The 23,561-nt window shown below is 40.3% G+C and overlaps 1 protein-coding gene across 2 annotated transcripts; it reads right to left on the reverse strand.

The window, feature by feature from the left end:
- Nucleotides 1-342: 342 nt before the first annotated feature.
- Nucleotides 343-11,126, reverse strand: LOC125288598 (interleukin-5 receptor subunit alpha-like). Of its 2 annotated transcripts, none has more exons than XM_048235079.1 (11): nt 11,029-11,126; nt 9,939-10,015; nt 9,620-9,681; nt 9,452-9,539; nt 9,215-9,323; nt 5,535-5,710; nt 5,279-5,409; nt 5,004-5,139; nt 4,511-4,625; nt 1,280-1,361; nt 343-792 (listed from the first exon to the last, which is right to left on the reverse strand). In XM_048235079.1, exons 2-11 carry the CDS (start codon nt 10,009-10,011, stop codon nt 712-714), a joined length of 1,053 nt encoding a protein of 350 aa, XP_048091036.1. In that variant the 5' UTR covers nt 10,012-10,015; nt 11,029-11,126; the 3' UTR covers nt 343-711. The 2 variants fall into 2 exon arrangements, with proteins under 2 accessions (XP_048091036.1, XP_048091037.1); XM_048235080.1 differs by having other exon boundaries at nt 709-792; nt 1,280-1,329.
- Between the last annotated feature and the right edge of the window lie 12,435 nt (nt 11,127-23,561).

Here is a 23,561-nt window from a genome sequence, read left to right on the forward strand (position 1 = left end):
GGTTTCTCAATACAATTGCTCAAATTCAGCAATTCAGTATAAGTATATATACTCTTTTGATCCCGTGAGGGAAATTTGGTCTCTGCATTTATCCCAATCTGTGAATTAGTAAAACAAACTCAGCACACAGTGAACACACAGCACTCACTGAAGCACACACTAATCCCGGCGCAGTGAGCTGCCTGCTACAACAGCGGTGCTCGGGGAGTAGTGAGGGGTTAGGTGCCTTGCTCAAGGGCACTTCAGCCATTCCTACTGGTCAGGGTTTGACCCGCCACCCTCCGGTTACAAGTCTGAAGCGCTAACCAGTAGGCCACAGCTGCCACAAACTCAATTCAAGTGTAAATATAAAATATTCAGATTTATTTAGAAGAAGAACTCCATAGTATCTCATATCATCCATATCAACAATGCACAGATGCTCACATGTTGAAATGTCATTGGTACTGCAGAGCTTTTTCAGGGTAATTTGTACTAATTGGCAAATGCAGCATACTGTATACTGTACAAGTTGTCAAAAGCAGCACAAAATTGGCCAGTTTGCAGTCTTCAGTAAGATCCTCAACATGGAGGAAAAGGAATAAAGAACGCACAAGTAAAGGTTGAAATGACTTTGCTCATTGTCCAAAGCAGTTCCTCTGTCATCTATATTATTGTCCTTCTCTGGACAAAATCGCCCCACCTTCCTGTGGCACATGCAGCACCTTTTCATCAGTGCTCCTCTTCCTCTTCCTCCTCATCCTCTTTTACTTCCACCTCAGTGACCACTTCCACACATTTGTGTGACATGATCTATTGGGCAATAACCAAACACAAATAAGAATGTTTAACACGCTTAGCCAACATTTCACATCTAACTCTGAAAAATGTAAAAAATGTAGAAATGTTTGATATAAAATCATTAACCATTCAGTGCTTAAAGCTGTAAGTGTTTTTATAGTTCTGTCTTGACACTCATGGAACAAGTTTAGATATGTTCTTATCTAATATAAGAGTTCTTGTTCCAATATACATACAACGTTTAATAATAAAGTAAAATGAAGAGGCACAGCATGCACTTTCTGCACTTTAGCCATGGCGCTGATAATGCTGACTTTGCAAATGTACATATCTCTGCCCATCAATGTTATGTCACAGTTGGACCCTCACACGCAGCTCGGATAAGCTGTGAGTTTCCTGGCTTACATAAGACTGGTTTGTTGAGGCTAGTGGTACTGGTGGTCAAACAGGTACAGTTGTAAAGCAGTTGTAGAGGCAGATCAGAGATGCTGTAAGTTACCTGAGATGTGACGTCTTTTTCAAGCAGCCCTTTAATCTTGATGGATGGGCCTGGGATTGGTGGGAACAGTTTATCAAAAACCCTGCCAAAACAAAACAAAGCACACTAATACACAGATGTTTTTCTTCTGTGCCTGCAAGTTCCTGTTTTTAACAGCAGCTACACTTTATAAAATGCAAGCAATGCTATTTTGGAAGCTGACAAACCTCACTCACACATACATACTATTTTGTGTGAAAATGTGTACTGAAAGAAGATTTTTCTGCACACTTAGATCCATGTAAGTATCTTTTAATGAAAAGAACTGCAAGCTTTCAATCGAAGGACCTTCATGGACAATACCTTGATGATGGTCTTTCACTCTTAAAACGAATGTGTTGGAAACAACACAAACTGTGCTGTCCCTATCTGGACACAAAGATGTGTTAAAAACAAACAATGCAAGTTGTTGCTTTCAACACAAGTGGTGTTATTTTCAACACTTATTGTGTAACAAATAACAAAAGCAATGTGTTGGAAACAACACAAACTGTGTTGTCCCTATCAGGATGCAAGTTGTGTTGTTTTAAACACATTCATTTTAAGAGTGCTTGATCAAAAGCTTGGCATTCTTTTCACTAGAAGATACTTGAATGAATATAATGGTGTAGACGGTTATTCTTTGATTACACATATATGCTCTTTGTCTGTGGTGTGTGTCTTAAAAATAATGTGGGAAAATGTGGAAAAAGACACATACAAAGTAGCCATCATTATAAAAGAAAGACATCTGGAATAACCATGATACATACTGTACTGCAATACCAGGTGATCTAGGCGCCCATCAGCAAATGAGTTTGAAGTCATTATTTTAAGGTAAAATAACAACATTGCGTTAATGACTGTAAAGTTAGAGCTAATGGGCATGAGGTTCGGAGGCTCTTCAAAGGCCAGAACATCAGGAAAGTGCGGGGACCAGACATGGTGTCCCCTGCTACCCTCAAGCACTGTGCCAGCAAGCTGACCCCAGTGTTTACGGACATTTTTAATCAGTCATTAGAACTATGCCGAGTACCTGCCTGCTTCAAATCTACTGTCATCATTCCGGTGCCGAAAAAGCCCAAGATCACCTGCTTGGTCGCCCTCACCTCTGTAGTCATGAAAGCATTTGAACGCTTGGTCCTCTCAAAGCATCCACTGACCACCTCATGGACCCCCTTCAATTTGCATACAGACCCAACCGCTCAGTTGACGATGCAATCAACATTGCACTTCACTTCATTCTACAACACCTGGACAGTCGGAATACCTATGCAAGACTCCTGTTTGTGGATTACAGCTCTGCCTTTAACACCATCATCCCTGACCTCCTCCATAGCAAACTGACCCATCTGAACATTCACCCCCTCCTCTGCTCATGGATTACAGACTTCCTCACCAACAGGACTCAGTATGTCAGGCTGGGCCCACACCTCTCACAGCCCCGCACAGTGAACACCGGTGCCCCCCAGGGCTGTGTGCTGTCCCCCCTGCTCTTCTCCCTGTACACCAATGACTGCACCTCTGGAGACCCTTCTGTCAAAACCATCAAATATGCGGACGACACCACCATAATAGGCCTCATCTCCAACAACGACGAGTCAGCCTACCGCAGAGAGGTCAGTCGTCCTGGTGTGCAGTCAGTAACCTGGAGCTTAACATCAACAAAACAGTGGAGATGATAGTGGACTTCCGCAAAAAGCCCCCGACTCATCCTCCTCTGGTCATTAACAACTCATCTGTTACTGTGGTAGAGCACTTTAAGTTCCTGGGCACAACCATCACCAACACACTCAAATGGGACAATAACATCTCCCAACTAGTGAAGAAAGGACAATAGCATCTCCCAACTAGTGAAGAAAGGACAATAGCATCTCCCAACTAGTGAAGAAAGGACAATAACATCTCCCAACTAGTGAAGAAAGGACAATAGCATCTCCCAACTAGTGAAGAAAGGCCAGCAGCGCCTGTTTTTCCTCCGCCGCCTAAAAGGACTACAGGTCAGTGCCCCCATCTTGGTACAGTTCTACAGAACGGTCATTGAGAGTGTGCTAACATCCTCCCTCACGGTCTGGTTTGCCTTTGCGTCAGCCCGTGCAAAGGCCAGGCTACTGTACAAAGAGTCGTCCGGGCAGCAGAGCGCATCATCGGCTGCCCCCTGCCCCCCATCATGGACCTGTACAGCTCCAGGTCCATTAACAGATCTGCGAAGATTGTGGCCGACCCCTCTCATCCTACCAAGAGTCTGTTTAATCTTCTCCCCTCTGGAAAGCGGTACAGGGCTTTTCTGCCCAAAACATCACGCCACCGCCACAGTTTTTTCCCCTAGGCAATAGCCCTCCTAAATAACTCTTAAACTTGGACTTCATTGCACTTTATTTTTATTTAACACAGCACTATTTACATTCCTATTAATGTATTGCTCATAATGGTCCTGTCTGTCCTTGTATTGTGTTTTTTTGTCTTTATTTTTGTCTTTCTGTTGCACTTTGTGTTGCCTGCATGGAGAAGACCAAATCAAATTCCTAGTATCTCTGTATACATGGCGAAATAAAGTTGAATTGAATTGAATTGAGTAATTGCTAAATAGCTACTCATTCTTAATTACCCTTTATCTATTTCGAGTTCTCCACTCACATTACCTCACAATTGTACAATTCAGACTGAATAAAAAACCTGCAGAGTTTAGAATGCAGTTTATCCTGCAGAGGATAGAATGAGAGGAGTGTACAATTGTATCGTAATGCTTCATAAGGAAGATTAGAGTGAAGAATCTCAGTCACTGTCTGACGATAACAACATGCCTGTGTGAAACTGAAAGCTGGTTTCAGGATGCGTAATTTTGAGGTGAAAACACAGTTCCTGGTGTTGGATGTCTTTCACAGAAGTGCTTTCTTGCAGTATCTACACAATGCCTTTTCCTCTCAAGATGTTAGGCCTACTTTATTTTCTACAAACATTACAATTTATCACTTATCACTGCTGTCGGGTGGAAACCTCATAACCTCATAATTTTTTTGACAACGCAATGTTGAAATATTTTCACAAGTTTGTTTCATTTTCATGAACACTAATGGATTTAGAGATACGAGGTTTCCACCCAACAACAGCGTTATACTCTTCTATAATTACAATGAGGCCTAAAGAAGTGTGTAACTGCATTTTTGTAGCTCATCAAAGCAGACAGATGAGCAAAAGGGTCTTTCTACCTACCTTTGAAATTTGCAGAGTAGTAATATAGCCAAGAGGATCATGGGAAGTCCGAGAGCAATACCAATGATCACCCCAATGTGGATATCAAATGGAACTTTTGCGGATTTGTTCAAATCTAATAAACAAACATGAGACCAGGCAACACTTAAAACACTGACAGTGCACTTCAGCTCAAAAACAGGACTATGAATTCAGCTGGGTCACAGACATGTGAAAACAGTATCAGATAAGAGTACACCAGTGGTAGAGTTTCACAGACTCATCTGAATGACAGTATATGTAAGCTCCTGTAAAATCTGCTCCAGTGCATATGCTCAATAACCTTGCACTGTGTATTGTACATTGTACTGCCATGTTTGTTTTACTAAAGTAACTGAATGTACTAGAATGCTTTGTACAATATACAGTTGTACAGTATACAGCTTGAGTATATCAGGATACTGTAACTGCTCTGATGAGCTGAGAAATGTACCAATGGTAGAGGGCATGTTACCTAAATACGTCCAGTCACTCCAAAACAGTGTCTCACAGCAGAAATGTGCAATCTTTGCTCTCATCCAGATTTTGTACTTCTGGGTTGGATCCAAATTTGGCTCAGTATATTTCAGCTTGCTTTTGAATGTTCTGACCTGGGCAAAGTAAAAAAAAAATCAGGGCACACACACACACGCTCATTTGCAATGCATCAAAGTTCATATTCTAGCACACATAACCCATGTAAACAAACACACAGAACACACAGAGGTTTTATAAACTACTACTACCTACCTCATCATTGACCCTCAATTCATACTCAAAGCATCTGGGGTTTTCTGTTGATTTACTTTTAGGCAGACCCCATTCAAGGTGTAACTGATTTGACTGAATTGTCGCATTTATTTGAAGGGGATCCAGTTTTTCTACAACAAAGAATTTATGAAGAATGTGAGCAGAGCACCCCACAGTTCCTCCACACAATCCTGTCCTTCTCAGGAATAGAACAAGTTAGCTCAAGGTTGTGGAAGGATGCAGAGTGATCTCTTACCAACAGTACAGATTTTCCACTGCTGTGTCTGAATGTACCACTTGTCTGGGTAGGACACGTTAAGTAGCAACCTTATATAAGACGTCTTGTCTGGAATCAGTGTGTAGTAAAATGAGCCTTGGACATTTCTTGGTTTCTCGGCTGTCTCAAGGACCTTTTTGTCTTCATTGCAAAATCTATGGGAAAGAACACAGCTGTCAGAGAGGGCCATTTGTCAGCGCTATAATTCATACATTCAGCTGAACTATCTTAGAGTAAGAAAGGTTTGATTTGGCCAGAACTTTGTCTACTAAGAAGGGCACTGTTCCCACATACTTTGGCTCATCATCAAATGCTTGACCTCCTTAGAAGGCTTAGACCCTCCCTGTCTCTGAGACAGTCAGAGTGACTGTGTGATGTACTGTCAAAGAGTTACAGCGGCTTTCAGCCGGTAACATACATTACATTACATTACATTTAGCAGACACTTCTTGACCAAAGTGACTTACATATGTCTATATTACAAGGGATCACATTGTCCCCGGAGAAAACTTAAAGGTGCCATGTGTAATGTCCGCCAAAAAATCAATTCATACTCCACCTTCCATAAAAGATGGGGGCAGTATACCTCCAAAAAGTGAGATGGTCAAACATGTCTTGCAGTTTGGCTAGCGGTTATGTTGCCAGCATACCGCCTCCCATGGCCGAAACTGGTATTAGGACACCTGCCGGGCTGTGGCTAGTAATTTAGCATGCTAATTCAGGTTGATATCTCTGCAGCACTATACCTTGTCGTGTTTTTAATGACATCAACGCCCTTATTTCTTCTCATTCTTTTGATGTGTGTAGCTCATTTTTTGGATATTTTTACCTCAATTCTTACACATGGCACCTTTAAGGTTAAGTGGCTTGCGCAAGGGCTCAACAGTGGAAACCGGGAATTGAACCGACAACTTTTAGGCTACTGCACGCTAGCCCAGCTCCTTAACCACTAAATGTGTTTGTCTTGTATGTATGCTGCTGAGACCTTGAATTTCCCCTGGGGATCAATAAATCAATCTATCCATCTATCTATCTACACTACCACCGCATACATATCTGGAACTGCCCTCAGTCCTCTAGATCAGTGTTTTTCAACCCTTTATTTGACACTTAAAATTACACTTAAAATGTCCCACGGCACACTAACATCCTGTGTGAAGAAAAAATTAACATACCATAGCCTAAAATTTCAAATAATACACAGATATGGCCTTATTATGGCTTCTATGCAAGACCTGCTCAATAAAACAAGCACCCTCTGTTTCATTTGTACAGTAGGTAACTATATATAATTTAATTGTTGTTATGAACTGGATATGTGATGATTCTGTGAATACTGGATATGGGGCCCCTGTTGTACAATGCCTGCATACCATAAATAGTGCAATCATACAATCAATGTGAGCATGTTCTCTGAAAATTCAAAAAGCAAATTCTTTGATGTTAGTTGCTTTTCTGGACCAGTGAGTGACATTTGGGTAATTTTCTGCGGCACACCTGATGATCTCTCACAGTACACTAGTGTGCCCCGGCACAGTGGTTGAAAAACACTGCTCTAGATCACCTAGGTTCCCATGAAACACAATTGAGGCCTGGAACCAGGTCTTCTGAAGCTGTAACTCGGAGTAGATCACTAAAGAGTAAAATATGAATTTTCACAAATTTATTTGAGTGGGAATACCCATGCATTTTGCCTTGTGTCCTTTTTGGAAAATGTTTAGGCACAGTAGCAGATTCATGTGAAACTAGATGTACCGCAACGTACAAAATATGACCGCCGCTCAGTCCTGCACATTCTCTCCACAAAAGTAAATTGTAAATTGTCAATTGTATTGATGTGATACATAGTGATATTCATTAAAGGAACACGCCACCGTTTTTATGAAATTGGATTATTCACCGTCTCCCCTAGAGTTAAATAAGTGAGCAAAAACATTTTTGTCACTGTGCATGAATTGTCTCTGGCAGCGCCTCCGCTAGCTTAGTTTAGCATAGTGAATGGCATCTCTCATTGCCGGATAGCATGTCATGAGTAAAAGTGAGCCAACTACAACAAAATATCCTAATTACTTCTTGTGGCCTGCGTTTTCACGGGTGCACTGCCGGACTAAAACAATGCATTGACGGAGACAAAAATGTGTTTCCTCACTATAACTCTAGGGGAGACAGTGAAAAACCCAATTACATAAATCGGTAAAATATATAAACATGTTTTCATAGAACGTTTTGCATGTATCGATTCCTGAAAGTCTCAGCGTTTAATCAATGTATAGTATCACATTGTGGATAAAAATTTTGTAAAGTATGGAAGGAGGAGGGGAGCACTGTAACAGACCTGGTGCCAGAGCTCTGCATGTGGCAAGAGATTAACTAAAATAGAAGCATATCTGAAAGATATCATAGCATGGATGACTAACAACAAAAATAAAACTGAGGTTATGATGGTAGGCCCTAAACATGTGAGAATGACCTTAGCCATCTACCCACACTCAATGTCTTATACACGAACACTAATATCCAACACAAGCGTTAAAGACCTCTGTGTAGATATCCAGCAGTAAACCTCTCAATGGATTCACATCTGTTAAACAGATCGTATAGTTATGAATATAGCCTTGGTTCTCTAAAGGAGAACATGAGGCGTTAACCAATGGGAAGTCATTGCAGATGGCTGTGCATGTGGCTTCACTGCTGGAGTCACTCTGTGTGGGATTGATGACTGGAGAGCTGCTGTATTCTTCTGGGAATGGACAAGCTCGTGGAGACCCGCTCTGCCTTGCCTGAAGAGGCCCTCAGGCGAGGGCTAATGCAGAGGCATAGCGCACAGGAGTCCAGCCTAGCGCAGTGGGGAGTGGACTGAAGTCAAAGAGCTGAGCATGGTCAGTACTTATGAAGGCTACACACCTGTCGTGCCCATCCATTGCGGGGATAACCTGGTCACAAGGAGCTTGGCATTGACCATAATCTGCTACCATACACTATAACTCACATCATAGTTCACACTCACGTCACTATGACTCACACATTCACGTCACTGAAAGCGGGATGGAGGCTTCTTTTCTATTGAAACACAGTTCCAATGATCATAATCACAGAAGACTGAAAGAAGAGGACTGGTTGTTCATGGTGCGCATATAGGCAAAGGCCTGTGAAAAAATCCTGATGGTTGGAGATTGGTTCAGTTCGATGACGTCATCCAAGAATCACTTCCCATTGGTAAAATTAGTGAACAGTGGTGAACTATACCTTCAAGATGCAGATAAACTAATCCACATTTTTTGTCACCATATTAATGGAATACTTCAGTATCTGGGTGTAGCAACAAGTCACTACTGAGTCTCCAACTAACACGCAAAGCAGCTGCTTGCACACTTAGCAGAACCAAACAATGCCTTACAGTACTTGCCTCTCTGCTTTGGCAACCTATCAAAAGGATTGGTTTCAAAGTATCCCCTCTAATATGCAAAGCTCTAAAATGGCTGAGGGACAAATTAATTTGTAATCCCAAGAGTATCAAAAAGCACTATGGGAGAATGGGAGGCTAGTAGGCTGGTCCCCTGAGAATCTGACACTCTGAATTTGACACTGACACTGAGATTCTCTGATATGATGTGCGGCACATTTTACTAGCATAATATAGTTTGAAGACTGAATCTTACTGATAGGAAATGGAATACTGAGGATGTCCTGGAAGATCACTTGAATCCCAGCTGAAGTTTACATTATTCTGCTTGTCCACAATGCAGCTGGTATTTATAGGCCGAAGGCCTGGGGAAATGAGAGAAATGGAGAGAAATAAATAAATTGAGAACTGCATTATTCTAAAGGCTCTATAATAGCTGAAAAATAAGTAACACATGGCAGAACAAAACAGTGTGCTAGGAAGTTCAACATACCGTCTGGGAGAGATGGATTGTTCTGATCAATGCAATATGATTTGTTAGGTTTCATTATCCCATTGTCACTCAAATACACACTGAATCCCTGTAGAAGAAACAGTATAATCTTGATGTGTGTCATGAGGAAACTATATCAACATATTGGTATAATTTGTTATTGTTTACCAGCCCATCGATGTCAGTGTTGTCATATTGTAGAGAGAGGTTTTGTAGACAGACATATCCCCCTATATGGAATATAAAGACCGTAATTACATACAACTTTCAAGCAACATACTGTATAATAGAAGGTTTTGGTTTAGACTAAACCAGTTTGGTACTGTAGATATTTTATTTTATGTATATTTGGTTTGGAAAAGGGATCAATAAATCATGTGTTTGTGTGTGTGTGTGAGAGAGAGAGAGAGAGAGAGAGAGAAAGAGAGAGAGAGAGAGAGAAAGATGTTTGTGTATGTGTGTAAATTTTTAGATCAAACCCACTCACCCTCCTCTGCAACAACAGAGACAGACAGGATTAACCAAAGGCTCAGTACTGACCAAGGTGAACACATAAGCATGATGCTGCACGGAAAAAAGAAGTTAACTAATGTTTGTGAAGAGCAATATGATTTATAAAAATATACACTGATATACGGACTATATGCTGAAAAACACAGATGGGTCATTCCGTATCAAATAAAATAAAATCCAGGAAAATGGTTGCTGCACTGTCTCATATTTTTGTCTACCTGATATTTAGGTCCCAAAACTAAGACCAGTAAAATATTTTTGTTAAATCCTTCTCTGCAACAAATGGATATGAAGATATTAAGGATAAAACAAGGTGTGATTGGATTTTGTTGGTAATGTTCATAAAGCTAAAATGGTATGTGGGGTAGCTAGTAGGAACACAAAAATCAACATGAGAATAGCTCAGTTTATACTCATTTACTGTATGAAGTAACAATGATGTACCATGTTTCATTCATACATAAATACACTTACTTAGTTTAGTTACATTGTATACCTTTGCATTTTCATTCTTGTTGCTGAGCCAACTATTTTGACTCATTTATTTATCTATGGTACAACATTGGCACTTTGTGTACAACATTGTACACTAAATGCCCGTACACTGAGCTAATTTCACATACATTTTCAAGTGCCTACTAGCTACCCCATATACCATTTTAATCCTATGAAAATGACCGGAATACACAACCTTTTGCATTTTTTTTTTAAACCTAGGGCCTTTGAAAATAAGAATGCCATACAAACTTTTAATGTTTTGGTCATACTGAAAACATGTTTGTCTTCCACCCTTATAGTTTGAGCTGTCTATGAGGCATTGGTTTTGGGACCCTTTCTTGGTTGACAAGGTTTGAACAAAATCTAAGACGGTGCAGCAATAACCTTATCTGATTTGAAACCCAGACAGAGAGAACGGTAGACAGATGTCTATCATAGATGTCTGTCATAAGTATAGACAGCTGAGTGCTATCATAAGTAATATCAAGCGACGTGTAGAAGTGATCATCATGTCATCATGACCGCCATATCAGTATGAGAAAAATAATTATGAAAAAGCGTCTAACCTTCACATTGGGTGTCCAGTCCTAGTCACAGAGCTCACTTTTTTGATGCCAGTAACTAACACTCAACATTACTCAAGAGCTTTGTCCTCCACAGACACGCAAACACACACACACAGACACACACACACATGCACACAGATGTACGTCGCTGAGGGGGAAGTCCATTTCATTGTCACTTACTGGAAAGTAGCAGAAAAGGAAATGACATCATCAACATCATAATGAGGTGACTGCTAGAGAAATGATAGATATATAGAGATATTTAATTCATACCACTGGCAAATATTGATTTAATGTTGATTTTCTCTTTATTAATATGTTTGGTCTGATTGAAAATGACACTGCCACATGCCAAAAGGTTTTTGGACATGGAATCAGAAAAAGCATTTTCATCTTTTTTTTAAATTTTATGAAAAATGGTGTCCAAAATTATTCATACCCATTTTAAATAATCAATGGAAACATTTTTATTTGCCATCACTCTCAAAATGGTTCTTATAATACCTACCAAGCCTCTCCATATCTCCACAATGGTTCTAGACCGCAAATTTTTAGCAAAAATCCAAGTTTTGCGGCAGGAACGATTATTTGCCATCACTGTGGTCTTGTGTTCACTTTTTTGACGGATTGAGGTCTGGACTCTGGCTAGGCCATTCTAAAATGTTGATATTGTTCTCTGTTACCCATTTCTTGCCTTGTTTGGCTGTATGTTTAAGAACGGGTCTTTATTTCTGTTATTTCAGTTGAACTGTAATTGGGGGCCAAGCAGCGAAGCTGCGAAGGCACCCATTGTGATTCTATGATTTCTTATTATTATACTTTCTTCCGCCATGGAAGTCAATGGCAGCCCATAGAACCGTCTGGTAAAAAGTTGTGAAATTTGGCACACTTATTAGGGACAGTACCATGATTAATGTCACCAAGTTTCATGATGGCAACTCAAGCACTCTAGCGCCACCAACAGGCCAAAGTTGGATGTGCGTTCACGCACGTAACCTTTGACCCGTATGGCCGATTGTCAAAAAGGTGGTATCGTTGTAATCCTTGGACCAAGCCGAGTTCAACGCACCCTATGACGTCATTTTCCGCCATGATGGATTTTCCGCCATATTGGATTTTATCGAAAGTGAAACTAAAGTTTCACGCCTCACATAGTTTGTCCGATTTTAACGAAACTTAATACATATGATCTTCAGACCAATCCGCACAAAAGTTATCGATTTTTGTCTTCGGAACTAAAACCGTTCGCCCGTAACAACCAATCGAAATATGCGGCGAAGCCGCCAAACAGGAAGTGAGCTCATATCTCAGCAACCCTTTCATCTGTCATAACCAACCTTAGTACATGGACTTATATCCCCATCTGTAGAGCACTCAAAAAATCTGGTGACCTTTGACCTCTAGGGGGCGCTGTAATTAGCGAAAATGCATTTTGGCCTGTAGCTGTTGATGTGTTTGGAATTAAAACATACTAGTGGTGTCTGGTAGTACTTTTGGATGTCCTTAGGCTGACCCAGGCCAACTTGTGATGTCAACATAATTGATTCGGCCGCCATATTGAATTTAATCAAAAAAAAGGAAAAGTTTTCACTGGTCACAAATTTTATCTGATTTTCACCAAAATTGGCTCAGACCATCCTCAGACCTTGCCTTATCAGTGTTTAATTTTCTGGAACGATTGACAGAAGCGTTCGCCTGTAACAGCCAATCGAAATTTGCGGCGAAGCCGCCAAACAGGAAGTGAGCTCATATCTCAGCAACGCTTTCATGTATCAAAACCAAACTTAGTACATGGTCCTCAGGACCCACCAGGAGGACGCTCAAGAAATTTGGTGACCTTTGACCTCTAGGGGGCTCTGGAATTGGCAAAAATGTATTTTGGCCTGTAGTTGCTGTATTATTCTGCAATGGAGGTCAATGGCAGCCCATAGAACCGTCTGGTTCATCCTGATGATGCACAAATAATTTGGTGACCTTTGACCTCTATTGGGGCATTGAAATCACAGCAAGCATGATCGTATCTCAATCGATCTTTTATTTTTGATGTGAAACTGTTGACAGCGAGTTCCATCCAGTTAATTCTAATGCGTCGTGCGTGCAAGGGTGGGGCGGGTGGGACGGGCAGGGCGATGCGGCGGTGGGTTGGCTGGGTGAGGGGGCGGCAACACTCAGCCCTGGTTCAGCCACACAAAATCAGTTATGTTTTGATGTGAAACTTGACCTTGTAACTCAGCCAATCTTGGGTTGTTTGACATGGAACTTGTTGTGACTGCTTAATGCTGCCACGGCATTGAGTTGCATGGCAAATCTGGACTTCTGGACTGCTGAACTGCCTGCTTGGCCCCCTCATTGCTGCTTGCAGCTATATTTACAGTGCATGAAAATGCACTGTACTGTTCTTCCTAGGCTTCTTCTTGTTCTTCTTCTTCTAACGCACTTAATGCAGCTTCAACCGTTTAACGTAGAAACTTCATTCAAATTATGTTACGTAGGTCTTACTTAGGACATGGGTGCTATGTATTTTTCAGCTTTGTAACTTTTATACTTTTTAAACTATTAATTAAAAACTAATCAAAATTTCCCCATTGACTTAACATTATGATTATGACATCACAATACGGCCGTTAAGCAATTACAATCCTATGGCAGGTGTTCGGGCCACCTGGACCAACTGCCATTCTCAGGCTTTAAGCATACAAACTGGCCCTATTAAGACTACACATCCTGTTCAACTGCTTCCTCTGCCAAAAACTGTTTCAAAATAAAAGTCCTCACTACAATATTTCACTGTTAAACAATTTAACCCTTTAAACTACTGAACTTTTTAACTGTTCAGCCATTGTAACTGCTACTTGTCATCAACTATGACTCCTACCCACTGTAGCTAGTTAGCATAGTTAGCATGCTAGCATGTTAGCATGCTAGTTAGCATTTTAGCAAAACTGTTAAAAATGATTAGCTAAGTTAGCTAAGTAACATGGTTAGCATAGTTAGCATGCTAACATGTTAGCATGCTAGTTAGCATAGCTACTAAATATGAAAACATTAGCTAAGTTAACTAAGTTAAGTAACTTGGTTAACATTATTATCTTTGATAACATAGTTAGCACAACTGCTAGCAAACATTAGAGCCATTCCAACTGTCAGTTATCGTCAATTACCTACCTAAATAATTTAACCATTTAAATTATCCACCTATTTAACCGTTCAATCATTCCAACTATATTAAACCTTATCTACCAAGTAAATCATTTAACTATATAAACTATCCACCTATTTAACTGTTCAGTCATTCCAACTATATTAAACCTCATCTACTTAGCAACCAATATAGTTTGTTTTTACTCTGTATGATATTTTACATCATATTTTTGCATTTTCATGCACTGTATTTCCTTCAGGAAATGCTTTTCTAGTTATTATTTAACATCTTTCTTCCGCCATGGGAGTCTATGGCAGCCCATAGAACCGTCTGGTAAAAAGTTGTGAAATTTGGCACACTGATTGGGGACAGGCCAATAATTAATTGCACCAAGTTTCATGCCAGCACCTCCAGCGCTCTAGCGCCACCAACAGGCCAAAGTTGGACGTGCGTTCACGCACGTAACTTTTGACCTGTTGATCCGATTTTGAAAAATGAGGTACCGTTGGAATCCTTGGACCAAGCCGAGTTCAACGCATCCAATGACGTCATTTTCCGCCATCTTGGATTTTAGTGAAAGTGAAACTAATTTTTCACAGGTCACAAATTTTGTCCGATCGTCACCAAACTTGACATACATGATCTTCAGACCAAGCCTCACAAAAGTTGTGGTGTTTTGTCTTCGGAACTATGACCGTTCACCCGTAATATCCAATCGAAATTTGCGTGAAGCCAAACAGGAAGTGAGCTCATATCTCAGCAACCCATTGATCTATCATAACCAACCTTAGTCCATGGACTCAGGACCCAATCAGGGGGACGCTCAAGAAATCTGGTGACCTTTGACCTCTAGGGGGCGCTGTAATTAAGAAACATGCCTTTTGGCCTGTAGCAGCAGTTGTGCTTAGAATTAAAACCCACTAGTGGTGTCTGGTACTACTGTTGAAGGTCCTTAGGCCGACCCAAGCCAACTTGTGATGTCATCGTAATTGATTCGGCCGCCATATTGGATTTAATCAAAAATACGTACAAGTTTTCGCAGGTCACAAATTTCAGCGGATCCTCACCAAAATTGGCAGAGACCATCTTCAGACTATGCCTGATGAGTGCATTGCTTTCTGGAACAATTGACAGAAGCTTTGGCCTGTACCAGCCAATCAAAATTTCTTGTGAAGCCGCCAAACAGGAAGTGATTTCATATCTCAGCAACGCTTTCATGTATCAAAACCAAACTTAGTACATGTACCTCAGACCACATCGGGAGGACGCTCAAGAAATTTGGTGACATTTGACCTCTAGGGGGCTCCGTAATTGACAAAAATGCATTTTGGCCAGTAGTTGCTGATGCACATTATTTTGCAATGGAAGTCAATGGCAGCCCATAGAACCGTCTGGTGAAAAGTTGTGAAATTTGGCACACTGATAAGGGACAGTCCCATGATTAATGTCACCAAGTTTCATGCCGGCACCTCAAGCGCTCTAGCGCCACCAACAGGCCAAAGTTGGACTTGTGTTCACGGACGTAACTTTTGACCTGTTACATTACATTACATTACATTACATTTGGCTGACGCTTTTTAACCAAAGCGACTAACAACATGGTAAACAGTAAGTTTTAGAACAATTCTCACAATTTTAGGACAGTTTAAAAGAACATTAGAGTACAGTAAGAATAAGTGCGTCGGTGAGTGCTGTTTTTAACAGTTACTTGTCAGTTTTAAAGCGGCTGGTGAGTGCTAGGATCAGTAAGACTTGTTGTAAGTGTTGCTATGAGAGTAGATGTTCTCTAAAGAGCTGGGTCTTCAGGAGTTTTTTGAAAGTGGAAAAGGATGTCCCTGCCCTTGTAGGAACTGGAAGTGTGTTCCACCAACGAGGAACAACAGATGAGAAAAGTTTGGATTAGCTTGGCGTGCGGTGGTAGAGCTAGGCGTCGTTTTGTCAGAGGAGCGCCCAGCGGTCTGGAGGTAGTGTAAGTCTGTAAGAGGGCATTCAAGTAGGTGGGAGCAGAACCGAGACTACTTTGTAGGCAAGCGTTAGAGACTTGAATTTGATGCGGGCCGCCATAGGTAGCCAGTGTAGCTGGATGAGCAGCGGGGTAACATGTGCCCTTTTGGGTTGGTTGTAGACCAGGCACGCCGCTGCGTTCTGGATCATCTGAAGTGGTTTCACTGCGCAGGCTGGGAGACCTGTCAGGAGGGCATTGCAGTAGTCGAGTCGTGAGATGACTATTGCCTGAACCAGAAGTTGGGTAGCATCTTGAGTCAAGTAAGTCCTGATTTTCCGTATGTTGTAGAGTGCGAAACGGCATGACCGGGCGACTGAGGCAACATGATCTGAGAAGTTTAGTTGGTTGTCAAGAACAACTCCTAGATTTCTTGCAGTCCTGGTCGGTAAAACAGACAGGGAGTCAAATTTGATGTTGATGTCGTGGTGTATGGTAGGTTTAGCTGGGATGACCAGCAGTTCTGTTTGCCCGAATGGCAAAATGTGGGATCATTGGAATCCTTGGGCCAAGCCGAGTTCACACCCCCACACACCCTATGACGTCAATTTTTGACCTCTGTGTTTAAATCACAGCAAGTGTGATCATATCTCAGTCAATCTTTTATTTTTGATGTGAAACTGATGACAGCAAGTTCCATCTAGTTCATTCTAATGTGTGCGTGCAAAGGGTGGGGACGGGGTGGGATGGGCAGGGGCGATGGGCGGGCGGTGGGCTGGCTGGGGGAGGGGGCGGCGACACTCAGCCCTGGTTCAGCCCCACAAAATCAGTTATGTTTTGATGTGAAACTTGACCTTGTAACTCAGCCAATCTTGGGTTGTATGGCATGGAACTTGCTGTGACTGCTTAAGGCTATATGTCTGATGCAACGGCATTGATTTACATGGTTAATCTGGCCTGCTGATCTCACTGCTTGGCCCCCTCATTGCTGCTTGCAGCTATATTTGGTTATTGTTATTTGATTTATCTTTACTCAATCAAAACAACACAACTGCAATTTGATAGATATGACCTGAGATACACAATTAAATAGCCTGATTTAATGTTTTGCGTTTTGGAACCAAACTCTTCACAATTTTATAATTTGTTTGTATGCATAGAGCCTTCCATCCTTGCAAGTTACCTGAGTCAGTCTCATCTGATCTGTCACTTGTTGCTGTGTCACTGTGGTCTTGTGTTCACTTTTTTGACAGATTGAGGTCTGGATTCTGGCTAGGCCATTCTAAAATGTTGATATTGTTCTCTGTTACCCATTTCTTGCCTTGTTTGGCTGTATGATAAGTCAAGTCAAGTTTATTTACAGCACATTTCGTACACAGAGGTCATTGAATGTGCTTTACATACTGTAAACAAAAGTACGTATTGGATCATTGTGTGGTTTAATGGTCCAATGCCGCCTATTAGGGCAGGTCTCTCGGCAGACTAGCTCTCTGGGTATGACTATTCTTGGCTGTGAGAGTTCTGTACTGCTCTAGCATGCATGTTTCACTGAGTGAAGGATGCACAAGCTACCAGTACTTCATTAACTGAATTACTAGCCTATCTCATATTTTCTGAATATCAACTGTCTGTTAGGGCCATCATTAGACACTACACTAACTTTTCGCCGCAAGATCAAGATTTGCCTGAGATCATCTGTTGACTGAATGCTTGCATAACTTGGATTCTAAACTATGGATTATGACAATCTCATTATCATTAAGCGTCTTGTATACTGTAGAACCAAGGTAGGCTAATGGTTTCTTTGCATTAGTCTGGGCTGCTATGGCTTGGCAAGGGAGTTCTGTATTAAAACATAGCCTATTCTTCATTGAATTTGTCAAATATGTGAAATGTGCTATTAGTGCTGCATGTAGACTGTATGTATTGACTGTAAATTACATTATATAAATAAATTAATGGTACTTGGCTATGTGAGGTTCTTCTAGTAGTGCTCTTCACACCATACTGAATAATCATGTGGTGAGGCCGTGGTTAGCTACCCTGGCCCACCTATCAGCCTCTTTCTCAGCCACTGCATGTAAGAAACTTGGCAGAGGAGTCCCGTGTAGCAGAGGGGATGCTACTGCACTCTAGTGTTTCATTTTCACAATGAAACTCAGCATGTATTCATTTCAGGTGTTGAGCAAAATGTATGTCTTTCATCTGCAGCGTATATTATTGTTTACTTCAGTGTAGGGCTTTCAAATAATGTGTTAACACATTTTCACTTTAACACAGTTGAAAAAACAATGCTGTTGTTTAAGAACGGGTCTTTATTTCTGTTATTTCAGTTGAACTGTAATTGGTTATTGTTATTTGATTTATCTTTACTCAATCAAAACAACACCACTGCAATTTGATAGATATTACCTGAAATACACAATTAAATAGCCTGATTTAATGTTTTGCGTTTTGGAACCAAACTCTTCACAATTTTATAATTTTTTTGTATGCATAGAGCCTTCCATCCTTGCAAGTTACCTGAGTCAGTCTCATCTGATCTGTCACTTGTTGCTGCTCTGTCGCGTCACTTAACAGACCTTCACCTTAGCGTGTGGTCACGAAGGCCTAATGCCACCTCTGTTTTGTATGTAATATTTATTTTACTTTTAGTCAGGGGGAAAACTTGCAAAAACTAAAAATGGCTACCGCTGGAGATGCTGAAAAACAAAAAAAATCATATTTCAATAGATCAATTTTGATGGTTTTGATATGCAACTATAGGTTTTCTGGGGTGGTTAGTTCATTTATGAGGTAACTGAAAAGGTCAGAGGTCAAATAAAGGTAATTTTAAGGTCAGAGTTACATTCTCAAGGTCAGTGGCAAGGTAATTTTGAGTAAAAATGTTAGATAATAACATTAACCGAGGACTATTTTTTAAGGGGTTCAACTAGATTTCCTCCTGACTATTTCTGACAAACCTGTGTGAGTATCCAACATAACATTGTAATAAATGAAGAAAAACATTGTTCATCTGGCCAATCATGTGGTATGTTGTGAATGCATCGTGCCAATCGTGTGTTGTGATCTCGCAGCTGGAAAGATGTTGGTGTTGTGCATACGTGCAGTTATGCCCAAAATAGATGCCCGATAAGTGCCCAAAATGCATTGCAGTATAGCCGCTGAGTGGAGGGACTTGCCTTAAAGGACTTTGCTATTACTACCTACCTCATTATTGACCCTCAATTCATACTCAAAGCATCCAGTGTTTTCTGTTGATTTACTTTTAGGCAGATCCCATTGTCAATACTTTTGTCAGTGCTTTTGTTTGTCAAAAGTTGTAAGAACAAAAATAGTAACACATCAATCACATCAGTATTCATAAAGCATTATAAACACACTAATAAAGGGTTATATATAATATAGGGCCCTATCTTGGTGATCTAAAATGCATGGTCACTGGCGAATAGCTTAGGGGTTTGTCCAGTCCACATTGGGGGTGGTTTTGTTTCAAACGTTGGCGCAAAATGGCAGCTCTTATGTTTGTTAATAAGTCATGGGTGTGTTTTGGGCGTAACATCCTTTAAAGGGACACCAGGCAAGCCTGATGTTTTTTCTCTATGAAGCTCCCCCTAGCGTCTGTACAGTACATGTCGATATGTGTGCGAGCCTTTAAACTGATGAAAATGACATCTGTCATTTCCTTTAACAGCAAACAGCACTATTTCAAACAGTGCATCGGTATTTTGATAGTCAGCTGCGCGTTTGTAATAATCTGCTTGCACGCGAGACCGTATGGAACAGGTATTCCACTAAACCATGCTTTACTAAAACCTTGCAGAGTATCGCCTACACGCATCTGCACTTGTCTATCATTTGAACTCATTGGCAAAGTGAAATTAGCTTCACCGTGGTGTCATGGTCAACGGCAAAATAGTTATATACAGTTAATTACTTTCACTGTTGACTGACAATAGGTTACCATCAAAAACATTGCTTGCTGAGTTGCTGCTTACATCTCGTGAAAGTGCGTCTTCAGCTGTGCTTCATTTGCACCTATGGCTTTAGACCAGGTTTTTCTTGGTCAGTGGCGTAATGCTATGTAGATAGTGTAAGACAACGATATTTAAATAATGCGTCAGACCACATCGTAGGTTGTTAATTTGCCACACCCCCACACCCTTATTGTTCAATAAAAGAGACGAGCATGGCGAAAAATGTGAGTCTTAAGATAACAATCAGTTTGCATTGTGATAACAGTTTAGAGTTTTAGATCGCCAAGATAGAGCCTATAATATATAAAGGGTTATAAGTATTTATAAAGCCTCATATTGACCAGGGATGGGCAGTATTTATGACACATGTATTTAATATACGTATGTAGTTTAAAAATACAGCCAAATATTTTTGGTAAAACCAGTACTTTTGGTGATTACATCATAAAAGTGCAAAACCATGAATGTACCCTCTGACTGGTGCTGAGTATTTTGCCCAGACTTCTTGTGATTAGAATATTGAGTTTCAGGAAGATGATCCAGTGCAAGATGAGTAACATGTAGTTTTCTCACACACACAATACTGCACACTTCCTCTCACACCAACTTCAAGTTTCTTGAGAAATTTAATCATCAGTTTCTTGAGAACTTAAATCATCAATCTTGAATTTCCCCTAGGGATCAATAAAGTATCTATCTATCTATCTGAATCAGCCAAGTGCAACACATGGAACTGGTTATGTGGTTTCCCTGCAATATTGCTCACAAAGTTGCCCCACCTAATGTATCACCTAAAGCAACACAATGAAAAATGTATATTTATCCCCCTTGGCATCAATACAGTACAGACCCTGTTGTGACAATTAATACAAATTCAACCAATCCCCATGAATTCTGGGCTACCTTGCAATTTTCACCTCATCATCGTAGTTTCCCCATGAGATTTCACCTACCACAACAGTCCATTATTGAGCCAGATGCCACACTCATTTCTGCAGACACCAGAGACCGCCCTATAACTCCTCTGCAGTTTTTAAATACAAGGCTAACGTTATATAGGCTACTTACAGTACTTGCATCTCTCAAGCTGGTGTTGCTAACCTATGCTATGCAATTAGGTTCATGTAGGCCTTCTTTGAGTTTACTCATGTAGGGCTACTTTGGGACATTTGAGTAAAAGGTTATGCATGGACAAACTTTTACATCTTGAGATGTCCTTGTTAGCTCACTTGTCATTCATGTAGGCTAGTGCTTTCCCCCGCGCTGGTGGGGGGCATAATTTTTTTTATATATATATATATATATATATATATATATTAAAAAAGACATTTTAAAATAGAATATATTTAGGTTAAAATAATTATAATATATATAAAGGTTGCACTTTACTTGACGGTATCGACGGTATCGACAAGTCATACACGTTTATGACATAATGCTTCTGTTATTAAGTGGCGTTTTTTGTCATAGGGCAATACCATGGAAAATTACGTTTTTGGTAACATCCATAATGCCAATAAAATGTGATGGTATGGTATGATGTGAATGATTACAGTACATGAAATTTGAGCATTTGCTATTTTTGGCTGAAGAATGTACATGAGAAAAAATTCACAAAAAATTAATGTTATCATTCACATCATACAAATGCCAAGGCATTTCACTGGCGTTATGGATGTGACAAAAAGTCAATTTTCCGTGGAATTGCCCCATAACAAATTAGGATTAGGGTTAGAGGTTAGGATTTGGGTTAGGGTTCATGTGTCATGACAGTGTCATGTGTTCATGACAGTGTCATGTCACTCTTATGTTGTCAAGTAAAGTGTTAACTACTGTATCTAAGTGTTTAACTATCTAAGATAGAAACATGTCTGAAAGATATGGATGACTAATAACATCCTGCTTGTTTACAAAGATAAAACTAAGGTCATGATGGTAGGCCCTAAACATGTGAGAATGACCGTAGCCATCTACCCACACTCGGGGGCAGAATTACGTACATTTGTGAACGCAGTGTTATCAGCGCCATGGCCAAACCGCAGAAAGCGCACGCTGTGCCTCTTAATTTTACGTGCTATTCATCATACCTGTAGCTCATCGGGTAATAAGCACCTTTCTCTGCCCCCTACTGCAATTTGCACTGCTCACAACTGAACAGCATGATTCAATCACCTTTCCCCTTGGGGATCAATAAAGTATCTATCTATCTATCTTATCACAAGCGCAGTTGAACGGAGTCAACTGATGATGACAACATGAAATAATACAATACATGATAAGAAGATGTCAAGAAGCATAGAGATAATGCAGAGCAGTATTCTACTCCACTTAAGAAAATACTCAAACTACTTGTGCACATAGGCTAGCCAAATCAAGCATGTAGGAAAGTTTAAGTGTATCAGTAAAACATTAGAATGGCAATAGTTAAAGGCTGTATCAGCGATTGCAGTCCCAAACATAAATGATCACATTCATCTAATCTTTCCTCATGATCCGCTAGCTGCCCACCCCATAAGCAGGCCGTCAAAAAAACGCGTCTCTGTAGGCAGCCTGGGCCCCGAGACACAAAAACAATAGACCCCAACAGTGCTACCAACCACTCAAAACCAAAATAAATAGAGTTCCAACCAATCACAGACGAGATGCACATTTAGGAGAGTTTAATTTGCACGGGAGGGAGGGGGAGGGAGTAGCGAGCTAGCTCTGTTTTGTTTAGGGCTGTCAAAATAACTGATTAATTTCGATTAATTAATTTGAGAAAAAATAAGTCATTAAAAAAATTAGTGCAGATTAATCGATTCAGTATGACCTTTGACCCCGAGCCGTTCTAGTCAGTACAAATTTGACTGTAAAATGAAGGAGAGAGAAGAAAACATGCTGCCTGGATCATTGATTGGAACATTTACTTTTAAAAAACGACCTGATGGTGTTGATAAAAAATAAAGTGTTGAAAATAAAGTCCTCTGCAATGTCTGCAGCAAGGAATTTGCATATCACCGGAGTTCATCAACTCTTTAGTCGCACATCAATGCAAAGAAATAAGTGTTGACATTGAGGGGAGTGTTAATTTATTTTCATTATGTCCCCTAGGTTATATCTGTGGCCTGAAATGCCTTGTATGTGAACAAAAAAAACTTCTTCCCAAAGCACTTTTGAATTTATTTCCTCAGCATATTAGGTCATTTCATAGATTATTATGGCAATTATTTGAACAGTGAAAATAATAATAAAAGAGTTTTTGAACTTTAATGTCACTAATGCTGATTATTCAATGATTCATTTGAATTTAAATATCTAAAATGCTTTCACAGCAAAAAATTATATATGCGATTCATTTAGATTAATTAATCACAGAGTATGTAATTAATTAGATTAATTTTTTTTTAATCGATTGACAGCCCTAGTTTTGTTTGAACGTCAACAAAAGTGACGTTACCCCGCCATCGCTGATACAACCTTTAAGGTTGTTTCT

The sequence above is a fragment of the Alosa alosa genome, chromosome 23, assembly GCF_017589495.1.
Source record: "Alosa alosa isolate M-15738 ecotype Scorff River chromosome 23, AALO_Geno_1.1, whole genome shotgun sequence".
NCBI classification, from domain to species: Eukaryota; Metazoa; Chordata; class Actinopteri; order Clupeiformes; family Clupeidae; genus Alosa; species Alosa alosa.